Consider the following 22,748-nt stretch of genomic DNA (forward strand, 5'->3'; position numbering starts at 1 on the left):
TATCATATTTAGTTAGGGATTTTCTTCTTGACACCCCTTAAGGTGTCAAATAATTTGTATCTTACTTTTTTGTCCTTTTAGTGTAGAACACAATAATATCTTTTGATAATATCACTTCCTACTTATTTTTGAAAATTGTCCCTAAGACATAGGGCAATTAAAAGGTGTCATGTTCTGAATACAATTATAGATTTGTCATGCAAAATAATTTTTAAATGTAATTTGTACTTTATTTTTCAAAGCCAAGGGATTTAGATGCAAAATAAAATGAAATTTAATAACCAAAGATGGAATGATATAGAGATAGTGGCATAACCATGTGACATAATGATTGCAAAAGTTTATTTTTTGGGTTTAAAATTTCACTTCCCTTCCCTTTAATTTTCCCTGCAACCAAACGGAGCCTTATGTATCACCTCCATCATACAAAGCAAGGTTTATCTGAAATTGTTTCCCCTTGTATGATTAATCGGTTGGACTTCATGGTTGCATTGTTGTACATTAGTGAATTTTCTTGTCATTGTGCACAGGCGGTTTGTATTCTTGAAAAAAAATAAATCTTTATATTCGTTTGATGATTTTTGCTGTAAGATCTTAAGGAATTGGAATTCGTATGGTTTTAATTTTAAATTGGATTAAGTTACTCTGGTAAGCTGATTAGACTGGCCGAATTTCTACCTGTGGTAGATCAGATGTGATCCAAAATTTGTGAACAGGTAGATTTCAAGGTCCCAACCTATGCAGCTTAGAATCAGTTTGTAGTTTTCTTCACTGGAGCATAGGAGTGTCCTTTTATATGGGGTATAGCATTTTCCACATCCTGTATGGGTTCTTTCGATCTAAGGAATCCATTCTTCTCTTATAGCAAGACTCTCTCCAAGATCTCAAAATGGAACAGCAAAAAAGTTTGCCAAATAGAAAAATAAAACTTTGAAAATCTAGAAATTACAAGTGGATTTATGGAAAACATAGACAGCTGGAAAAAAGAAAAGATAAAAAAAAAAAAAAAGATGCCATTATGCAGGGAGGGTATTTGATTGAATTATGATCTGAAATATAACATGAGGTTAATTCGTTTTTGGTTTATATATATATATATATATATATAACATCATGCAAGAAGGGTATTTGATTGAATTATGATTTAGACATATCTATATATGCATGGTCAGAATTGCAACACCGTGAGCTTATCATGTTGGCCCATCGGAAGCAACTTTTGCCTTAATTTTTACCAGATAAAACATAGACCATTGAAGCTTTTGTAAAGTTGTAGTTGCCATTTAACTGTTGATTCCAACTCTTTTATACCTATAATTTGTGACCAATGGAATTGATACTTGTGATATTGGAGTAAGAACCCATCCTTATTAGTTCCTACAGTTCTTGTACAGTATAAAAGTCCTAATCCTAAAATCCATCAATTTATGAAGTACTTCTTAAGATCACTATAGTTACAGTACCATATCCGATTGGCGAAGATGGTGAGCCCCCATTCTATTTATTTATTTATTCTTTTGGGATCAAAAGGAGATGCCTTTCATAATCCATATCCTTATGAATCTTTGCTAATCTTTGCTAGCATTCATATAGTGACTGGATTATTGAGAACATAAAGAAGAGTAGTGTTCATTTGCTTTCTAATGGTCAGCCCACTATCAAGAGATGTTCATTTGAGATCAAAATGGTAGATGTCATCACCTCCATTTCCTTACAAAACTAACATTAAAATTACTGCTTGGATCAACTCTTGATTTAGAGAACACAAAGAAGAGTATTGCAATTATTTATGCTTATAAATAGTAGTATTCTTTAATTTGTTTGGTTGCATACTAGTATTTAACATGTATCAATTATAGCAACCCATGAGCTGTAGACACATGGAGTCTGACATGGGTTCATGGATTTCAGAGAAATAATTTCTGATGCAAGGAAACAAATAGAAACCCATTCTTACCTTCTATGAGTTGATTAGACTGTTGAGAAAGTGAAAGCGAAAAAAGAAAAGAAAGGGGTCTCTTCTTGATAAAGGCCTGGTGGTTATAGGGGGGTGCCGTGGGGCTTCTGTTATCTGCTGCTCCACAGTTACAGCCAAAGTCCTAGTGCACACACACACACACACACACAGAGAGAGAGAGAGAGAGGGGTCTTGTAGTGAGTGAAGGGATACAGATTAAATGGATGCAATTGGAGCACGTAGTTGTCTCCTATCTTCCATCTGCCGGTTCTCCATACAACCCCATTCAATACAGATCAAAATGGTCCCCATGGCATATGATGTAATGCAACCACAACCACCAACCCCACACAAAAACGGAGATAACAACAACAAATAATGTATAGATAGCCCATCAAATAAATGCTGGATTTGACACAACACAACTCCCCAATTTAAAAAAATACTGCTAAATCCCTTTTTGGTTCAGTAGTTTAAGCACAGACCCACCAGGAGGAAATGGAGGAGGAAAAGGAGACAAAGGTTATTGATGTCCAAATCATATGGTTGATGGTTTATTGATGTCCAAAATCCAAAGCCAAAGCTTCATAATATTTTGTGTTGATTCCTCAAACCCAACATAACCCCATCATAGGATAGCATGAGAAATTGAACAAAAGATATTTATGATTGAGAGTATCTTTGTAAGAAATTTTTTTATTGACTGACTAGAGACTTTATAAAAGAGTCCCAATTGCAAATGAGAGGCTCCCCCACCCCTCTTGGAGAACCCACTAATGAAGAAGAGAATTGATTGATGTGATTATTTTACAAAGTTCAGAATCCTAGCAAATCTCTTAATGGAGCACAAAACTGTTTTCAATGGTTAAAATAAAATTGGAATTTATGGGAATGACTCAATAAGATGAATCAAACCGTACCCACTAGCAAGTTGCAACTAAAGAATGGAAGAACAGGAAGCAAACAAAAGCACGAGGGAGAGAATAGATGAGAGCATGAAAAAAGAGTGTATATATATGTATGATCTCAACTCTCAATTCTCAACTCTCTAACTCTCAACTCTATCCGATTGGACAGGCAAGGGGGTCAGTGTATGGGCCGCTCACTTCACAGACAATTCACTCCACATATTGATATGCGTGGGGATAGACTTTGATTAATTACATGGATATATGCTACAATGTGTGGGGGACATGCATGGTTGCACACCAACATTTTCATGCACACACGTGTAGTTGCTCTCAATTTGTTCTGACTCAAGGCCCTCAACTCAACTCAACTGTCATTAGGATGATGAATTTATCTAAATCAACAGTACAAAAGGATGGGTTAAAAGGATTATTTACAGCATAGAGGTAGAGCAAAGGCTCCCTCTGCTTGCAAATAAGAAGAAGTCAAAGTGAAATCAGCCTTAAGAGAAAAGGAAAATGAACTCTATTCAGGAGCATGGCCTACTCTAGCATTCCCATCTTTGTGTATGTGTGTGTGTGAAAAGACATCTCTATCCTTGTTTTATAGAGGAGAGAGATAGATATAGGAAGTGTTGGCATAGTCTTTGCTCCTGGATAGAAAACCACTTCCCTAAATGGAAATATAATTTTTTGAGGAGGGGGGAGAGAGGGTGTAGCAATAGTAGAGAGAATGGGGTTGCAATAACAAACGGGTTGAATGACTAAGATGCGTCTGAGATGCAAAGAGGGGAATCTGATGATCAATAAGATGCTAGCATATAAGATGACATGAAATACCAATGATGTATGCATTTGAGGGCTTCTCATGGGCGTAAGCAGGCAAGAGACGCTAGATGGCGACTTAGGGAGATTTGGAGTGACTCAAATGAATTGTAACAATTTTTTTGGACGAATATAGCCTTTTGTTCAAACCCATTTTTTTGTTTTAGGCCTAGCAATGATGTGGTACTTCTATTGCAAGTTATTGCTTTTTGAGTGATCAAGAAACTATCTTATTTCACCAACCTTAACTCAATGATGTAATTTCCACCTTATCTGTGTAATGGATTTGATTTATTTTCTCAAAATTTGCAGACGTATTTCTTTTTTTTTTTTTGAATGGATAATATGTTAAAACAAAGAAAAGGGAAAACAAAGAGAGTCCCCAACCAAAGAACCATATAACATTGCAAAAGAGTGGGGGAGGGGCAACAAAAACCAGGGGGAACAATTACATCCATCAAAAGGAGGGTGGAACACTTCACCAAAATAAAAAGGAGGGTAGAACAACGAAAACTGAGGGAGGGAAGAAACAAAGTATAAGATGCTAGCAGATGATACATCAAAGAATGATAGGAAGACCCAAATAGGCAAGATTCTTGCTCGTGCTAGAATTTGTGCACACCATAATTATGAAGAATTTTATTTTTAATCTCAAAAGAGATATTTTCCCAAGATTTTTTAAATAGAACACGATAATGAAGTCTATCTTTTTTTATTTTTTTTCCCCACCAAATATGAAGAATCACTACACTAAAAGCTAGCTTACCAAGCATGTCGCAGGATGACTGGCTGTTGAAAATATTTAAAACCCACTTCCACTCTTTGTTAGGGAAGGCAACAACTAGGCAGCCATACTATATTTATACTTTATCATAGACTCTATTCACTTTGCCATAGGCAAATGAGGTAATTTCCATATAGCTGGTTTGAGTGCCACAAACGACTATGATCCATCAGTGTTTTATGGATAATCCCTCGTGGCTGATCTCTTTACACAACAACTTGATTTGAGTGCCTCAGGTGGGTGATTCTGGCAACGAAGTTTCTCTCTCTATCTGCTAGGTTTTGGGTTGTCTTTTCTCTTAAGCATCATTAATTTCCTCTCTTTAGTTCATTTATTCATCCTCATCCATGTCCTAGATTTCTCAAGAGTTCGATTTCCACCACTGCTTGTGTAGAATGGCTAAAGACAATAAGATTGTTGTGCCGAAGACCCTATGTCTAGAGATAGAGGGGGATACTAACTTATTCCCTTATGAATTAATTTTTGTCCTCTTGGATGTGAATGGAAAAGTTACCCACCAGATCCAAATCCCAAGTTTGTCTCTAATTGTATTAGTGTTTATAATTGATTTCTTCTGTGTAATACTACTTGATAGGATCTCATTGGTAAGAGCTATGAAATCTTCTGCATTGGAACCCATGGTTTTAATCGTTTCATAGAATGTGATATCCAATTTATGCCTAGGGGGTGCAACTCGTTAGCAGACTCCTTAGCTAGGAAGGCCCTATCCTTTACGAGTAAGATGGTTTGGCCACATTCCACTCCGTGATTGACGGAATCTTGTAATTCGATAGTTACGAGTTCCTCTCGTTTCAATGAATAGTTCTTTGTTTACCCAATAATAATAATAATAATAATTAAAAAAAAAATTCAGATTTTGAATATTTTGGAGTTAGTTAGACAACATGTTTGATAATGATATTTTGGAGTTACTTATACAATCATGTTTGATAATTATTGCAAAATTCTTTGCTTTGGTTTAGATTTAATTTTTTTTTTTTTTATATTGAATAACTACTTTAAATTCTTACTAAAGATGGCAATCATACATTTCAAATGAGATTTTTATTACCAATGAATTTGATTACAAAATATAGTAAAAATTAATGATAAGATTTAAAATATTTTGGTTTTAAGTTACACATTCATGTTATGTAATGATTACAAAACATTCCATTCCATTTTTATTTTATTTCCTTTACAAACAAAAAACTATATTTAGATTAAAACTGACAGACGGTGAAAATTACATCATAGAAAGCTCAAAACGGAAAAAAGAATGATATACTTTTATCAGTTTTATCAATCCAAACCTTCGTTAGGAGTTAGGACAAAACAGGTAAAGAGAGGTTAAATAGTAAAGAAAGTACCAATCATTCATTCGTTAAAAGAATGTTATTATATAAGGTCTTGAGAATCCCAAGCAAATCTCTCAATGGAGCTTCACTAGTTAAAAATATGGGAATCCAAAGGGAAATGACTCAATGAGATAAATTTAACTGTGCCCACTTGCAACTAAAGAATGGAAGAATTAAGAGGAAGCAAACAAGAAGAGGGCTTAAAAAAGGATTTATATTGGTTTATCTCATCTCTTTGAATTGGACAGTATGGGCAGCTCCCCTTTTCACAGACGATTCAATCCATAACGCCATGGAAAGGAACATGCATGGTTGCAAATTATCCAACATTCTCATGCACACGTGTTGGGAGACCAAGTGGAACAATGGTAGCTAGTTGCTTTCATTATCTTTTGCCTCAGTAGTACATTCTATCATAAAAGATGATAAAGAGTCCCACACGTTTTATCTTATTATAAAGACCTTCATGTATATAGGATCTCATCGTTCATGGGTATCAGACTTCGAATTAATGATGCATTAATTAAATGTTCTAATTCGTAGTTTAGATAAGAGTTCCTATGTCAAGAGGTTAAGTCTCTCGCCACGTGAGGAGCTAATCCGGACTTGATTAAGATTTAGATTACAACTGATTATGGCATTATCATAAATAGTGAACTTACCATTAGAGAGAAAGCCCCCAAGATGGAAAAAGAATAATATCCTTTGAGAGCTGCAGGTATTATCAATACCAAACTTGTTAGGACGAAACAGGTTAGCTAGCTACTAGGGTTGTTAAATACTATTAAAATCACCAATCATTCATTCATGTTTTCACCCATCCCCTGTTATAGATAAGATGAGAGAGAGTAGCTTCCAAGTCCACTCTGAAATCTTTCTATCTCAGGTACTCACATTCACAGACACTTACCTATAAAATCCATTCTTCTCTGGAAAGAAAGAAGTTAAAGAGGCAGAAGGAGAGAGAGAGAGAGAGAGAGTCCTCTACATATATATACTTTCTCCTAACCAATGAACCTCCAAGGCTCTAAGCATCTCAGCTTCACAGTTCTAGGCTTTTACTTAAACTGAAAAGAGAAAAAAGAAAGGAATTTCCCTTTTCTCTTTGGTAGTACCATAGCTTTCTTAATATAGCAACACCTGTCTTCTTTAGCCCTTCAGGGCCCAACTTCATATGTATATATACCCCCCCTGTATCCCAGAGAAAAAAACAAGAACACTGGAGCATAAACACAATTTGATCCAATCTCATTAAAAAGTAGTCTTTGACAAGTCTCCACTCTCCAATTCTCCACTCAGAAGAGAAGGAAAAGAGAAGGTAGACACTGTAGCTATGTGTAACCAAAAGCCATCATCATCTACCTCCTCATTTGTCTCTCCTAAGAAAACCCATTTCTTTAATCCCAACAAAACCTCAGATCTCCTTACAGATGAAGAAGACAACCACCACCTCCATAGATGGCCAACTACTTCTGAGGTGAAATACTAATAAACACCATCAACCATTGAACAAGCTACATAGCTATAGTCCCTTAAAACTTACTTTGGTCTTTGTTTTGTACGTTACAGGCAGTGGAGGAAATCAAGGCCATAGGGAAGATATCAGGGCCAACAGTTCTCACGGGTCTCCTCTTATACTCAAGAGCCATGATCTCCATGCTCTTCTTGGGTTACCTCGGAGAGCTGGAACTAGCAGGTGGGTCACTCTCCATCGGCTTCGCGAACATCACCGGCTACTCTGTCATCTCCGGCCTTGCCATGGGAATGGAACCCATTTGCGGCCAAGCATATGGTGCCAAACAATGGAAGCTCTTAGGCTTAACCCTTCAGAGAACAGTGCTTCTCCTTTTAACCACCTCAGTCCCCATATCCTTTATGTGGCTTAACATGAAGCGCATCCTCTTGTGGTGTGGCCAAGATGAAGCTATCTCATCTGTTGCTCATCTCTTCATCGTCTTCTCCATCCCTGACCTCTTCTTCCTCTCTCTCCTCCACCCTCTTCGAATCTATCTCAGGACTCAGAGTATTACGTTGCCCCTCACTTACTGCTCAGCCATCTCAGTTCTTCTTCACGTGCCTTTGAATTTCTTACTTGTAGTACATCTCAAGATGGGTGTAGCAGGTGTGGCTATAGCCATGGTTTGGACTAATCTCAACCTCTTCCTCCTCTTAGCTGCCTTTGTCTTCTTCTCCGGCGTGTATAGGGACTCTTGGGTGCGGCCTAGTATGGACTGTCTGCGAGGCTGGTCGACGCTGCTAAGCCTCGCCGTCCCCACGTGTGTCTCGGTGTGCCTAGAGTGGTGGTGGTACGAGCTCATGATAATGTTGTGTGGACTGCTAATCAATCCTAAAGCCACCATTGCTTCTATGGGGATTCTCATCCAAACCACCTCATTGGTTTATGTCTTCCCTTCAGCTCTCAGCTTAGGTGTATCCACAAGGGTAGGTAATGAGCTTGGTGCTAACCGGCCGGGTAAGGCTCGCATCGCCATGATCGTGTCGCTAGTGTGCGCGGTGGGGCTAGGCCTTGCGGCCATGTTGTTCACCACTTTGATGAGGTACAGGTGGGGAAGGTTCTTTACTAATGACACTGAGATTCTTGAGCTTACAGCAATGGCTTTGCCCATAGCAGGGCTGTGTGAGTTGGGGAATTGCCCACAGACGACTGGGTGTGGGGTGTTGAGAGGGAGCGCAAGACCCACCACTGGAGCTAATATCAACTTGGGATCTTTCTATTTGGTTGGTATGCCTGTGGCTATCTTCATGGGTTTTGGAGCCAAAATGGGATTTCCTGGGCTTTGGATCGGGTTGCTTGCTGCTCAAGCTACATGTGCTCTCCTCATGTTGTATGTGCTAGCCACCACTGATTGGGTGGTGCAAGTAGAGAGAGCAAGGCAACTCACACAGACTTCATTGACATCATCATCATCATCATCATCTTCTTCTTCTTCTTCTAACTGCTCTTCCATTTCAGTTTCATCATCAAACAAGGAAGTTAAGAAGGTGGTTAATTTGGAGGAGATTTTGTGTATTAATGATGGGTTAATGAGGTCAGCTTCAGTGAAGAGTCCGGAGACTGGAACAGATCAGACAGACAGAGACACAGACACAGACACAGAGACAGAGACAGAGACAGACCCTCTCATTTCTCCTACTAAAGTGAAAGTCATTGTGAATTAGTAGTTGTTTCATCATTTTTCATTTATTTTGGGGTTGGGTTGGGTTTATTAGAGGAATGATTTGGAATTGGAGAAGTATTGATTGGAATTGGATTGGACCCAACTAGTATTGTATTTGAAAGAGAGAGGTGGGTTTTTCTTTTCTGTTCTTTTCGTTTTTTTAAAGGAGAGAGGGTGGGGTTTCCCTCCACTACTTTTGGTTTTCAAGCTACTGTATCTAATGGTAATAGTTAATACTTACAGAGAAAGAAGAAATTCTCCCACTGGTTCCCTTGCCTTTGCACTAAGGAGACTTGAGAGATCGAAATATCTGTAAAGGCTAAGCTGTCGGATTAATTTGGAGGGTCCTAGAGGGGGAATCTTACTGCCTTCTTGTTGTTCATTCCATTAAAAGCCACAACTACTTCTCAAAATGGAAATTAGCTAAACACCACTTTCAATTTCTGGTAAACCCAGCTCACATTTTCATATATTTCCTTTCCTAAGTTCTCTAATGCTCTCATAGTATATTAAAATTTTCCCATCTAAAAAGCCTCTTTTTTATTGATTTTTCATATATTATTATCTGCCTTTCCATTACAAAAAAAAAAAGAAAAAAAAGTACATGTTTTGGCTTTCTCTTTGTCTCTTTTTCCTTACATCCCAATCCAACAAAAAAAAATATATATGTTTCTCTTAATAGTTACCATAACCTGGAGGACCCAGAATAAAATAGCTACTGTAACCTATTGGTCATGCATATTAAAATTTTCAAATTAGACTATTATAATATTTAGTATTATTGTTATTATTATTATATAAATCCAGTGTATAGGACACTGGTTGCAGCTTCTTCTGTTGGGAAGAACTAAAAAAATAAAAAATATTATTATTATATTTATTTTAGTCCTTCAGCAATGTACCTTGTTATCCCGATTCCTGAAACAATAGTACCCACATTGAAGATAGAACAGAAAAGTACCCTGAAAGCTTCTAACGAAACACGAAATTCAAAAACTGGAGAGAGGGCTCAGAGGTCTGTGTAGAAAGCGTTAAAGCATGATGACAATGAGCAGTAGAGAAGTAACAGTAAAACTGGCCTTCGGATGGTCATGGGGGACCCCTGCTCCTAACTTGAGAAACAAAATCCAGCTATTATTGCCTCTGTCTACTTCTCAGAAGACAAAAAAAGGAGCAGTGCCCTTCCGTAGCAGTACTTCCCATTCCTCCCACACCCTCCAAACCAGCCACACACCACACCACAACACCCACCCATGAACCAACCCAACCCAATCCAACCAGCTCTTCTTTATTTTCAGTTTAATTTTATTTCTTTTATCTCTCTCAATATTAAATATTTAAAAATAAATAAAATTGAGGACAGAGTTTCCTTGAACCACGAAACCTGTTCACCGTGAGGCTTCAGATGCTTACTGGTGATGAATATACTAAAACCCTATAGGGGTTTGTAAACCCTAGATTGTTGTGGTGAATGTTCAAGTCCAACGAAGGAATACTTTCTCCTACAAGTAAAATACACATTCATAAAACTTTAGACTAAGTAATAAAATACCTATGAAACAACTTCTCATATTGCATATTTTTCCATAGGAAGAAGATTCTCAAGGAAAGAGATTGTGAGGAGGAGAGAAAGAAAGAGAGGGGTGTCGGACCTAAGGGTATAAATCGATTCAAAATCAATTATTCAGTTCAATTCCAAAGAGTGTTGGTGTAATCAGGAATTGAACCAAGAGCTAAATCGGTTCTAAAATTTGATACTCAAACCAAACTTGCCAACTTCAATTTTGGTTCTTACACGTTATGTTCTTGTTCCCATACTCGGTCCATATACTATAATATACAATAAAATAATTATACTATAATATTATAAAATCTAATACTAATATTAGTAATAAGTACCACAGTTATTAACCAAAAATTAAAAGTACCACAGTATATTAGTATTATACTGTATTAACATACTATTAGTATTGTTATATATTAATTTACTATAATTTACTAATATCCAAATTTGGCTAGGTTTTGGTTTTGGTTTTGGTTTTGGAACTCGGTTCCATGTTGGATCTGGAACCAAACCAATTCTGAAATTCAATACTAAAATTCATTTCGATTCTAGTTACAGTTTTCAGTTCTCGTTTCTAGACCAAATTTGACACCCTCAACTGGACGTAGCCTCCACTGCCATCTTAGGGACTCTTTTACCTTATTATTATTTTTTGATTTTGCCCATTTTATCTGGATGCTATTTTAATAGTGAAAACTGTTAGGAGAAAGTTTTCCTTCACCACACGGTGAAAGATCCAGTTGCACTTCTCTACCCCCATCTATGAATGGTCGAATGTACCCCTCCATTGTAGCACGATATCTTCTCAACACCATTTGAAGGCCTCAGTCAAGGGGTAAAAGATGATTGTGACTGAAGGAAAACTCGGTCCAAACTATCATACTGATTATCGAGGTGATTTCAAAAAACAAAATGACAAAGGGGCAGAAACATGTACGCAGCCGCATGTCCGGGTTCTTCTTTGGTCAGTGACACACCTTGGACATATTCAGCCAATAAAATAAAAGAGAAAAACAGCCTTACACTTAAGATCTCTCTCATTTTCCATTTTAGCTGAAGTTCTAAGCCTCTCTCTCTCTCTCTCTGCCCTTATCTGATCTATAAATTCTCTCTTTCTCTCTCTCACACACAGTCCATATCTGATCTATAAATTCTATATTCATCTCTCATCTATCCACCTACTGTTTAAACCATTACATGGGTATCAAACTTCCTTGCCCTTTCCAACTAGTGAGGCTGGTCTGCAAACGTGGAGCTCTGTAGCCTTCGATGTTATTTTGGACATATCTACTTCAATGTCAAGAGGAGAATAGTTGTGGGAGCACTAAAGGCTTGAGTTGAACACAGACATGTGCACATATGTGGGCATTGGCTATACAATATACCGTCTTTTTTAAGCAGTGTTTTACAGAAAAGGTTCTCCTTGGTTCTAAGGGAGGGTACACTATATGACTATAGGGTACATTATAGCATCTTCTCTTTTTTTTCACATGAATGATCTGTTGTCCTCCTACATAAAAAATCATTCTATCACACTTTATTGGTGCACTCTTCTCCCATGATTTATATAAGGATTTTTTTTTTCTTCTTTTTTTTAACAAGTTTCAACATTGGATGGGATTACTTACACATACACACATACACAAAAAGGAAGGGTAATTCACTATCATTCCCCTACACTTGACCTATATTTACTAAAACTCCCATACCTTTTATTTTTTTATTGATACTCCCTTGCTTTTTGATTTTTATATAACTTTTTCCCCCGCTCTTTTTAAATGCCTAGATTACCCTTTTTTTCACTTGTAACCTCTTAGACCTTTTTTCAAATTGATTGGGTTTGAATCAAACCACTAACAAGTTTTGTCTCATCCAATCATCAATGATATTGTAAATTCAAAAAAGAATAATTTTGGATCATATGTTCCAATTGGGTACCACATGTTTTTTATTTATTTTTTAATCCTTAGATTGGTTGAAACTAATACAAATCTAATACCAATAAAAAAAATAGATTGCTAAATTTGTGATGATGGATGAGATAAAAAAAATAATAATAATAAATAAACAACATCCCTAATGATTAGATGAAACAAAATATAAAAAAATAAATAATATCTTTAAGGACACATCAACTATGTCAATATCCTTGATGATTGGATGAAATAAAACTTATAAGTGGTTTGGTTCAAACCATATTTTAAACCAATCAATATGAAAAAAGTGCAATAGGTTACTACTGAAAAGGAAGAGTAATCTAGGCATTTAAAAAGAGCAGGGGAGAAAGAGATCTAAAAATCAAAAAGCGAGGAAGTATCAGTAAAAAAGTAAAAGGTAGGGGAGTTTTAGTAAATATAAGCCAAGTGTAGGGGAGTGATAATAAATTTCGCAAAAAGAAATGATCCCAATGGATGAAAAGACCAGATGACAACATCTGCAGGTGCACACTTTAGTGCTTGAGGCTCTTGCCACTATGGATTTGGAAAGGATCATAATGTACATAACCTCACCCTCGCTTCACTAAAAGATTATTTCTTGAATATTCAATCAAAATGATCACAATGAAACAACTTCACTGTTGCACCAAGGTCCACTCTCGTATCACACACTATCTCAAATGAAATTCTAGTGTGATTAATTATCTTGAAATGACTGACAGTGATAATAAATAATAATAATAGGCCAAATGGAACTAGTGTCTGATATTGGTAGGATCTTAGGTTATGATCATTAGTACTGCCCACCACCTTTTGATGTTCAAAGTTATTTGGTATGGTATTGTTTCCTAACCTTTAGCTACCAAGATCAAAATACTGAGATCCTAACAACTCACTCCCTTGCACTTCCTTATTGGCTAGTGCTCTATTTTGCTAATACGCTATAAAAAAGCACTTTATTAAAGGCATCTTGTTGGCTTTTCCCCCTCAACATTACCTATGGAACTTTCTATCAAAAAAAATAATAAAAAGATTTTATGGAACGGGTTTCACTTATTGATTTTTTTTTTTTTTTTTTAATAGGCAAGTGCGTTAGTGGTAAATATTAATATTTTTATTATTATTAACTACTACTACTACAAGAGAAAAGGCAAGCTAGATGACTTGTTTAGCGAAGTTTGGTCATACTGATCATCGGCTAGAGACACGTGGAAGAACAATGAGGCCATTCCAACCATTGGATAGAAGGGTTCCCCTAGATTAGGCACATCAAATTTTATAGCTAATCTATTTACCTGACTTTATTAATCTTTTCTTGTATTTTCAGCTTTTTAACTCATCAAACCCCTTTTAAAAATTGAACTTTTCAACTTTTTGCAAAGCTTTATCATGCCATTGTTGAGTCTTAATGGGCTGAATCTGAAATGTACTATGATAGAGGAAGACAGCAGCTCCAACATGGAAGATTTCACGGCGATGTGGTCAAGTTTGTTATTTAAAAGAATGTTAAATGCATTGACCATAAGTCCAACTCTTGTTCATTTGTTTTGAACAAATCGATGCAACAAGAGGCTGAATCTCTTTCAACATTAGAAGATGTACCCGAGGTTTGATACATACCCATTGGCTTAACAGACTATGGGTTAACTTTGGTTTCATTTAAATATTTTATTTATAGAGTTGTACACTTTCTATCTGACAAAGTAGGGGCATACATGGTTTCTGGAATGAGGGAAAAAAAATTCTGTGGTTTGGTATCTTACAAGCACACAATAAAAAAAAAAAAAAAGGTGATGGAATTTTTTCCATAGTTCTTATTCTAAGGAATCTCTCTTCAAGATGGCTCGTGTCAATTATCATGGAGGATAAATCAAATTACCAATGCTATTGCTGCATCCTCATCAAATTGGGAATCGAATACTTTTCTGCCACATGGCATTGTTTCGAATATCATACTTTTATTGCATGCAGGAGCACCGATGGCAACATGCCACGTGTCTAATGTCCAATCGCTTCTTTTTTGTTTCATAGTCTATTTATAAATTTATAAATATATTTTTATGCATCAAAAGAAGCTATATTATAGTACCAAGCCGCCCCATTGGCTGAGTGGTAGGGTGGGTGCACTTAATTAATTTTTATTAAAAATTAAAGGAAAGCAAAATGGAAGTAGAAAGAAGGGAGAAAGAAGAAAGAAACCCTTATTTTAAGTATTGATTCAATTTGTTTATTCAGTCTAAATTTTCTCAAATGTCTCAGGCAGAGACACATACCAAAACTGGGATGGCATATGTTCTTTTTCTGATAACTTCTTTTCAAGCTACCAAAACATCTCCTTGGGAGGAACGGTGTGGGTGTGAGTATGACTGTAAGTGCACCTTATCCACCCCTTATTGTCTAAAGCCAAAAGAAAGTAAAGCAAAGCTCAAGGAGGCCATTGAAATGAGGTTTGTGGCCACTACCAACTTACTATAACAAGTGATGAGGACTTTACTTCTACAGGCAATGACACTTGTGTCAAAAGATTCAAAACAACTCGTCTTGGTTTCAATCCCCTAATTCAGTCCTATCACCTCCATTTTTCCTTTCGGCATACTTTCTTCAAGGCTAACAACTGGTTTACTTGGATCCCCTTTCCTTTGGCTGCCCCCTACACTCTCTGAGTCTGCGTCGCACCTCGCAAAAAGTTCCAACAATTTGCATCCAATTGTTGTGCATTCGGCCCACCACCCAAAAAAAAAAAAAAGGAGGGGGGGGGGGAGAAATATCAATCAACTGTGGCATGCCTTGCCAGTTCCACCTTCTCTCAATAAGATAAAACAGTTCTTGTTCAAACCAGGCAAGAAAAAACAATTATACTTCGTCTCTTTCACCGTACGAAGTAGTGGTAGTAGTAGTCATGGGCGTGGGTAGAATGCCCACCAGAGTCCCAACTCTCATAATTGAATCAAAGCCAATTAATTGCAGTATTTGGTTCTCAACAGCCATTTGATTATGATCAAATGGTTATGAGACTAGATGACCTAAAGTCCTATTCCAAATGTACTCTATGGATCATCCAAAGCTTACTACAATACTAGATGGGCCCACACTTGGACCATAGATAAGAAGATTGAAAAACCTAAACTTCCAATGAGAATGTTATTGGATTAGAGAGATTTTGACTGAACGAAGGGGACCCATGTCCATGTGGGTTGGCATTGGCGCCGGCCAAAACTGCCACTGACAAATAAAACCAAATAATGGGAGTCACTCACTACTACTGTTGGACACAAGAATGAATCGAAGGGAGCAATTGGTGGCATTTTGTAGAGGACATGAGTGTGGGCTCAGTAGCATAAAATTCAGGTTAAATTGTTTTGTTCCCTTTGGAAGGTAAGGTGGCTTTCGGTCCTTCCAAATATAAACCGGCCTTCAATTTTAGAATGTCTCAACAATCTCATGCACAGACCTTGGCCCACTCCTGTTATCTTTTAAACCCCCCCCCCCTTTCCCCACCTCCCACAACTCTTGTTCTTGTTGAACAAGTCAATCCCTAAAGCTTATAATAAGGACTCGTCATATAGAAGAAGGATAAGCCACGGCTTCTCTGAGTTTATTGCCACTAAAGGGTGGAGCTTGAAAGCGATTCATCCATTCTCTTTTGTTTTCTTTTTATTTGTTTCCTTATCCATGTTAAATTAAATGAGAAAAAAAATATATAGTACTGACCATTGTAACACTTTTATGCTAAATACGTGTAGATAAGAGCTTAAAAAGTAGCCTAAACATATTAATTAAACTTGACTACACATTATCTTTGCTCTGAAGTGAATTGACAATGAAGGGAAAGAGTCCACTCCCAGTCTCCCACACCAGCTCCCACTCCCACACTCAATTTTCCATTACTTAGTGGTTGACATTTCTCTCTTTTCCACTCAATTGTTTGACCCACCTACATATTCTAATGTTTTGACTTTCTGCTTAGTCGGCCATGAAGCACTGATTTGCTATTACTTAATTGGAGATAAAACTAAATCAGGACAAAGAATGAAACAGTTTTAAGTAAAAGTAAGCTAAAAAGGAGTCTAAGAAGCTTTGACATCTTACTTATTCCTTACCTCTCCCCATTGGAGATATTGCCAAGGATCAAAGCCATGAATTCAATGGTCATTTGCATTGGTTGCATGATGACAGCTCTGCCGAAGACAATCAACCCCAAACCAAAGTCGCGCACCACTGCAGAGCACGCACATTGTTAGAAGACAAGGCATGCATTTCAACACCGTCCTGCCATCTATGGTGCCATTATGTTCAGCCTAGTCAAGCCCTCTTAGCCACTCATCAACCAGAATAGCAAAAGTTTGGTGGACTACAGGAGTTGGTAGTATCTTGATTAGAAAGTGTCTAAGTTGGTGGTCTAGCTTCAACATGTGCTTGCATAGCTTAGCTACATTATTACATGGGGAAGCATTGAGATTGACTTTTGTATCAAATGCTCACTTAAACAACTACTTCACCGGCCCAGTATCTAAATTAGTTAATAATTGAAACACAAATCTTCTATCGCTTGAATATAAAACATAATCTACGAGGCTTAGCTTCCTTCAAGGACTGGTTTGACCTATCCTTATCCCCAACCATTAAGAAAAAAAGTCATGGCTGCACCCTTGGTAACTAGATGCCTCTTCCTTGCAAATTACAATAACATAAAATCTTTTCAGACAACGGACGGTATTCCATTTCAACTGCCTTCAGCTTTGTAAAAAATTTCTCTACCAATGAACTGATGCCCCATCAAATGTGTCACTACCTCGCAATCATGATATGGGTAATCCTATATACAATAAATAAAGTTCAGTGAACATCCATGTTTATTATTAAGGGCTCAGCCAAAAGTCAACACCACCCTCTGATGGTTGATTGAAAATCAGGCATAGGATATAGATTGTCCCAAATCATATTCCAGCCATATCGCCACCTAAGGCACTCACCATTGGCCCATAAATCCCCCAATTATGCATCCATATCAGTATCTGGCCTCTCAAATGATACATTCGAGACCAATGGGCTTTACATTGTCATGCAGCCCACTATTCTCAAAGATGCTCAAGTTTGAGCCTTTTAAGGTCAAGCTTTCCTGGTGTGGCAGATGGCAGCAAAAGCCAAGGATGAGCCTTTATTCATAGTCTTACTGATGAAAGAATTCCAAGACATGAGCAAACAAGATGTATTTCAAATTTGGTTTCTTTACAATACTAGCTTTCAGGTTCTGCTCATGTAATCTGTGGTATAGCTTCCTTGATCTGATTTGGGTCATCCATTTCCCTAATCAAATAAAGGGATCTTCACTTTTTTCTTAAGAAAATAGATAAATAAATAAAGGTAGGGGGGCAACAAGAAAAATTCAGTAGGCATTTACAACTTATCAGTTGTCTAAGGGTGCTATACATATTTCTTACTTAGCTGGCACTCTTATATGGTGAAAATAGCCTCCACTGGGATTTTCAAAATATAAAAGATGAAAAAAATAAAAACTTCAATGGGAGGGATAACTTCCTAAAGATCAAGTAACCGGACTAATTTCATTGTGTCAAGTGGGACATTCTCTTGAATTTGCCTTGATAGAAAATGCAGTTTCATCCCATCACATGTGCTGTCAACATCTCTTTTTCTGAGTGAACATGAAACAGAATTTTGGAGCGATTGGAAGAATGACCATTTCATAGTTCAAAACGATCAAAAACCTAGACATGAGTATGCAACATCAGTGATTTACCACAGAAACTTGCCATAAATCAATGAACCAAATTTCTTGGACAATATTAAAAACACCTGAGAGAGAGAGAGAGATGTAAAAGCATATCCAGTGCAATAATGCATAACTCAGATGCCAGCTTGAAAACCAACTTTCTAACCAGATTTCATCATATTTGACTCGAAGAAATTTTTACTGGTCTCCAACTTGAAATCCAATGGCATGTAAGAAACCCATCAATGTTACAACCACAAAAATAATTCACACCTCTTTTCACTCTTCACTCTTTCAGACAAGAAAAAACAAAGCGCGCAACACGCATGCACACACACACACCAAAATAAAAATAAAAAATAAAAAACTGTGACAATAGCAATTCCTTTATATTATCCAATAGCAAACTCTTAGTAGGAATCCATCCTACTAAGAGAGTAAGAATAAGAAGACTAATTACAATAGAAACAAATAACTTCCAGAGTCTAATTAGAAAAGGAAACTACTAAAGAGACATAACAGCTAACTACGATTAAGCTATTAAACATGATCCAATCGTACTCGATTCCATGGAACACAACCCCATGATCACACACTTTAACACTCACAAGCTGTATTGCCTGTGCGTATATATATATATATATATATATATATAAAGGCTCCAACACAGAACAAGAAGAGTAGATATTATAGATATTAGCAGCAGAACTGGTCTTGAACATATATAGCAGCTGTAGACGCCAGTGAGACTGAGACAACTTCATTTTGGTAACAATACCAACTCAAGCACACCAATCACCATAAAAAATAGTAGAGAAGAATCTGTGTTGAATAAACCCAGACAGCAACTAACAAAATAAATGGCAGAGAATACCAATTGCAATCCAAAATATCATAGCAGTAGCAAAAACATCAAAAGCCCTTCTCAAGGCAAATAGTAATCTTCACAAAGAAGACAAAAAATTACAGCATAGGTTTCTGTGAACAACTGATAAAAGTGCAGCATATGTACCACAAACCACTGGAAAAAGTGCAACATAGGTCGCTGCGAACCAATAATGAAAGAGCGGTATAAGGTACTGCGAAGCATTGATAAAAGTGAAGTATAGGTTACTGCAGACCACTGATAAAAAAGTAGCATAGGTTGTTGCGAACAAAAAAATATAGCATAAGGTATCTGTCAACCACAAGTAACAGCATAAGGCTGCTGGAAACCACAGAACACAACATAAGGTTGTCAGGAACCACAAGTAAAAGCCTAAGATTGCTGGGGACCACAAGTAACAGTATAAGGTCTCTGCAAACAAGTAACCATCTTTTTATAAGATAAAATTGTTGTTGAGGACAGGAGAAAATGACACAAACAAATAATAATAATCTTCAAATAAGTAGATGACACTATGCTGATGGCAGAATTAGATAATAATGAATCTTCAAATATCTCAGATAAGAATCTCCAATCTCCCCCTCACGTGTAGCACTAGACATGGACAAATAATGCAAATGATGCAATAAAGGACAACCCATCATATGGTAGCAATAACCAGCATCACAAAATAACTACAACTCCCATAATAAATAGTAGTAGAGAACAAAACAATATACCAACACCACATGCAAGTACCATTCTACAAAAGTGCAACCCCAAATTGATGTGAGAAAGGGCCCACCAAAGCAATAAAATTGCAAATATACAAGACCAATGGAAAATTTGTAATCGTAGCCACTTATGGACCCACCCAAGCAAGAGAAGACTCAAATCAAGAACTTAGTGCAGTGTTGTGATTATGTGGAAGGCCAAAATCTAATAAGAAAGAAGTGGACTTGGATGAAAGGGAATATTAGGGGGGGCAACTTTGAGAGGAGGGGCATAAATGGGACTAAATCTTAAAGGCACTATCATAGGTAATAATAGGATCATATAAGCAGAGGTAAGTTTGGAAATAAGGTGTAAACATAATAAAAGATAAAAGAGCGGGGAATATTGGGAATAGTTGTTAAAAGGATGAACTCTTGCAATTAGGCATGGACCAAAGACCTCAAAGGTGTTGAAGGCGAATCCACCTTTAGTCAATGTTCCATGTTCTCCTTCCCTTTTTCGTGGAAATAAATCGATGGAGAGGAGAAGACAATGAGGTTGTCTTCAACCTGAGTTCAAAGAACCAGCAGCAGGGAAGGGCATTCAAATTTGACAGAGAACAAGCATCGATTCAGGGAATCCAGCACACTGGAGGATGGGGATTCTTACTATGATGAAGGCTTTTTGAAATCTACCCAACAAGCACTCATGACAGAAGGCAAAAACTTCAATAAAGGTTCTGCATATACTGTTAGGCAACACCCATTTCAATGGTGAGCAGGGGCACATCAAAAGTCCCATCACCAAGATCAAAGATAAGCACATTCTTCACACCCGCGGAAGCAGCCTTCGTCAAGACCATACGCAATAGTGTAGACACTGAAATTTTGTCACCATAAAAGGCCCCTGCAACAATAACAAAATAAGACTGGTAGTACTCTCAAAAAACCGGCATGCCAGAAAATGACCATTTCACCACTAAGAGAAACGGGTGGTGCAACCTTTCTGGAATCAGCCAAAAATTCAAGGATGGTACCTTTCATTATAACATGCCCGAATCTAGCCTTTGATGCAAGGGCTACGCCATTTTGCCATCATTTTATCTATTCACGGGTCCCCCACCTTGAGCACAATTTTGACTGTGTTCTCGGCAGAATTTGCATCCAATCCTTGTGTCATTGGATAGTGCTTGGGAAAACTTTTCCAACAATATATGACTCATCAAAATTGGACCATCAGAGGTATCACCTCTGGAATATTTTTGTAAATGCACCAGAATTCATAGATTTCATCCATAAATCGGAATCACCAGCAAAAACCAGAATTCATTGGTGAAAGCCAGCTTTTTATGTCAGCATATTCCAGGATTTGCCTAGATTTCACCAGCATTTCATTGGTTAATGCGGGAATTCTTCAGCGAAACACCCCATTATGTGGCAGTGAATTCCCCAAATTCGCAGGCAAAATCTCCCCTCCAAATGGTATATATAGCTATTCGAAACAGGAGAAAAGGGGAAGGGGAAAAAGAAGGAAAAAGAAAGAGGAAGAAAATCAAGGTAAAGTCAGAGGAAATTCCAAGAGAGTGGTTCCACAAAAATACAAAAAAACCCATAAGTAGGAAAATACCTAAATACCCATGAGAGCGAAAATTTTATTGGGATCATAGAAGCATCCTCAGAATTCATCCAAGCTAAGTCTGCCGGGCCTTTTTAGTTTCAAAATAATCCTAAACTAAGTTTTGACATGATCCCTAATAAGAGTACGTAGGCAACCTAAGCAAGTATATACTCAGTTTTAGTTCCCCCATCCCACTTCTAATCCTCTTTATTTATTGCTTTAACATGCTTTCCAACTTAACAACCTAGATTAGTATTAGATTTGCATTGCTTTATTATCTATGATAGTAGTAAGATTAGGAATGGTCCAAATTGAAAGCTGGCCTCTGGCTGGGTGGGGCTAAGTATGTAAAAGCTTCCCAACACGTAACTTTGAACCTACCCAGAACCTGGGAAGACTCGTGCCCTATCCATTTGAGTCATTGTACAACAACATCAACGGTCGGCTACATTGATCCAAGATAGGGTAAAATGAAAGAAAACAAAACAAAAGAAAAAGGAGAAAAGGATAGAGAAAGAGTCAAGGTGACACCAGAGGAACATCCCACTTGCAAGCAATCTTCTACATGAATCTTTGCCCTCCAAACATCTCTATTAGCGATCATACTAGAGTCAAGATCGAGCTTCTACATATATTTCCTTACAACATCTATGGTCATTTTTGGCCTACCCCTAGCTCTTCTAGTTCCTTCCATTTGAATCTAGTCACACCTCCTTACTAGGGCATCCCAAGGCCTCCGGTGAACATGATTATACCTCCTTAAATGACATTCTCGAAGTTTGTTCTAAATTGAGCAATTCTCCTCCCCCCAAAGGAGGAGATATTTGTGGGTCCTAGACCCTTATCTAGGTGGTGACTCCCAAAGGAAAAATAAACCCCTATCCTCTATTGAGCAATTTCCTCCCCCCAAAGGAGGAGATATTTGTGGGTCCTAGACCCTTATCTAGGTGGTGACTCCCAAAGGAAAAATAAACCCTTCGCATCCCCCTCCCTTTCGAGGGTGGATGGATGTATGTAATTTCCTATCCCATATACCTACAAATAGTAGCGGCAGTAGGTTCGTTGATAATTCACATGACATTAAGACTAGCAATAACTTTATCATCCTTGGTAGCCTCACGCTAGGAGTTATTGAAGTTCGCAGGATCAGTAACAATGGAATTCTTCAGTTGATTTCCCTGGATTGAAGATATCTGTGTTTGTTTGATTGAGATCTTCTTTGGTGGGAGTGTTCCTTTGGATTCTACCTTACTAGATTCCACCTATGGAGGCATTGAGATGGTAGTTGACCTAGGGTTTGTTGTGAAAG

At 37.4% G+C, this 22,748-nt stretch overlaps 1 protein-coding gene and 1 long non-coding RNA gene across 6 annotated transcripts in view; one reads left to right on the forward strand and one right to left on the reverse strand.

The window, feature by feature from the left end:
* Positions 1–7,059: 7,059 nt before the first annotated feature.
* LOC122074568 (protein DETOXIFICATION 48-like) lies at positions 7,060–9,274 on the forward strand. Its single transcript, XM_042639447.1, has 2 exons — positions 7,060–7,309; positions 7,402–9,274. The coding sequence occupies exons 1-2, from the start codon at positions 7,166–7,168 to the stop codon at positions 9,010–9,012; spliced, it is 1,755 nt and encodes a 584-aa protein (XP_042495381.1). The 5' UTR covers positions 7,060–7,165; the 3' UTR covers positions 9,013–9,274.
* An 8,607-nt stretch (positions 9,275–17,881) lies between these two features.
* Positions 17,882–22,748, reverse strand: part of LOC122073272 — a 28,755-nt gene continuing 23,888 nt past the window's right edge. For 2 of the 5 annotated variants that reach the window (XR_006138720.1, XR_006138719.1), the window contains one exon: positions 17,882–18,238. This is a non-coding gene — a long non-coding RNA (uncharacterized LOC122073272). The other 3 variants (XR_006138721.1, XR_006138722.1, XR_006138723.1) reach the window with 3 other exon arrangements.

This window comes from Macadamia integrifolia, chromosome 3 (genome assembly GCF_013358625.1).
Source record: "Macadamia integrifolia cultivar HAES 741 chromosome 3, SCU_Mint_v3, whole genome shotgun sequence".
NCBI classification, from domain to species: Eukaryota; Viridiplantae; Streptophyta; class Magnoliopsida; order Proteales; family Proteaceae; genus Macadamia; species Macadamia integrifolia.

Coding starts and splice junctions, on each gene's coding strand:
- LOC122074568 (XM_042639447.1), top strand. CDS start 7,166: ATGTGTAACCAAAAGCCATCATCATCTACCTCCTCATTTGTCTCTCCT. Junction 7,310..7,401: donor GATGGCCAACTACTTCTGAG/GTGAAATACTAA, acceptor TGTACGTTACAG/GCAGTGGAGGAAATCAAGGC.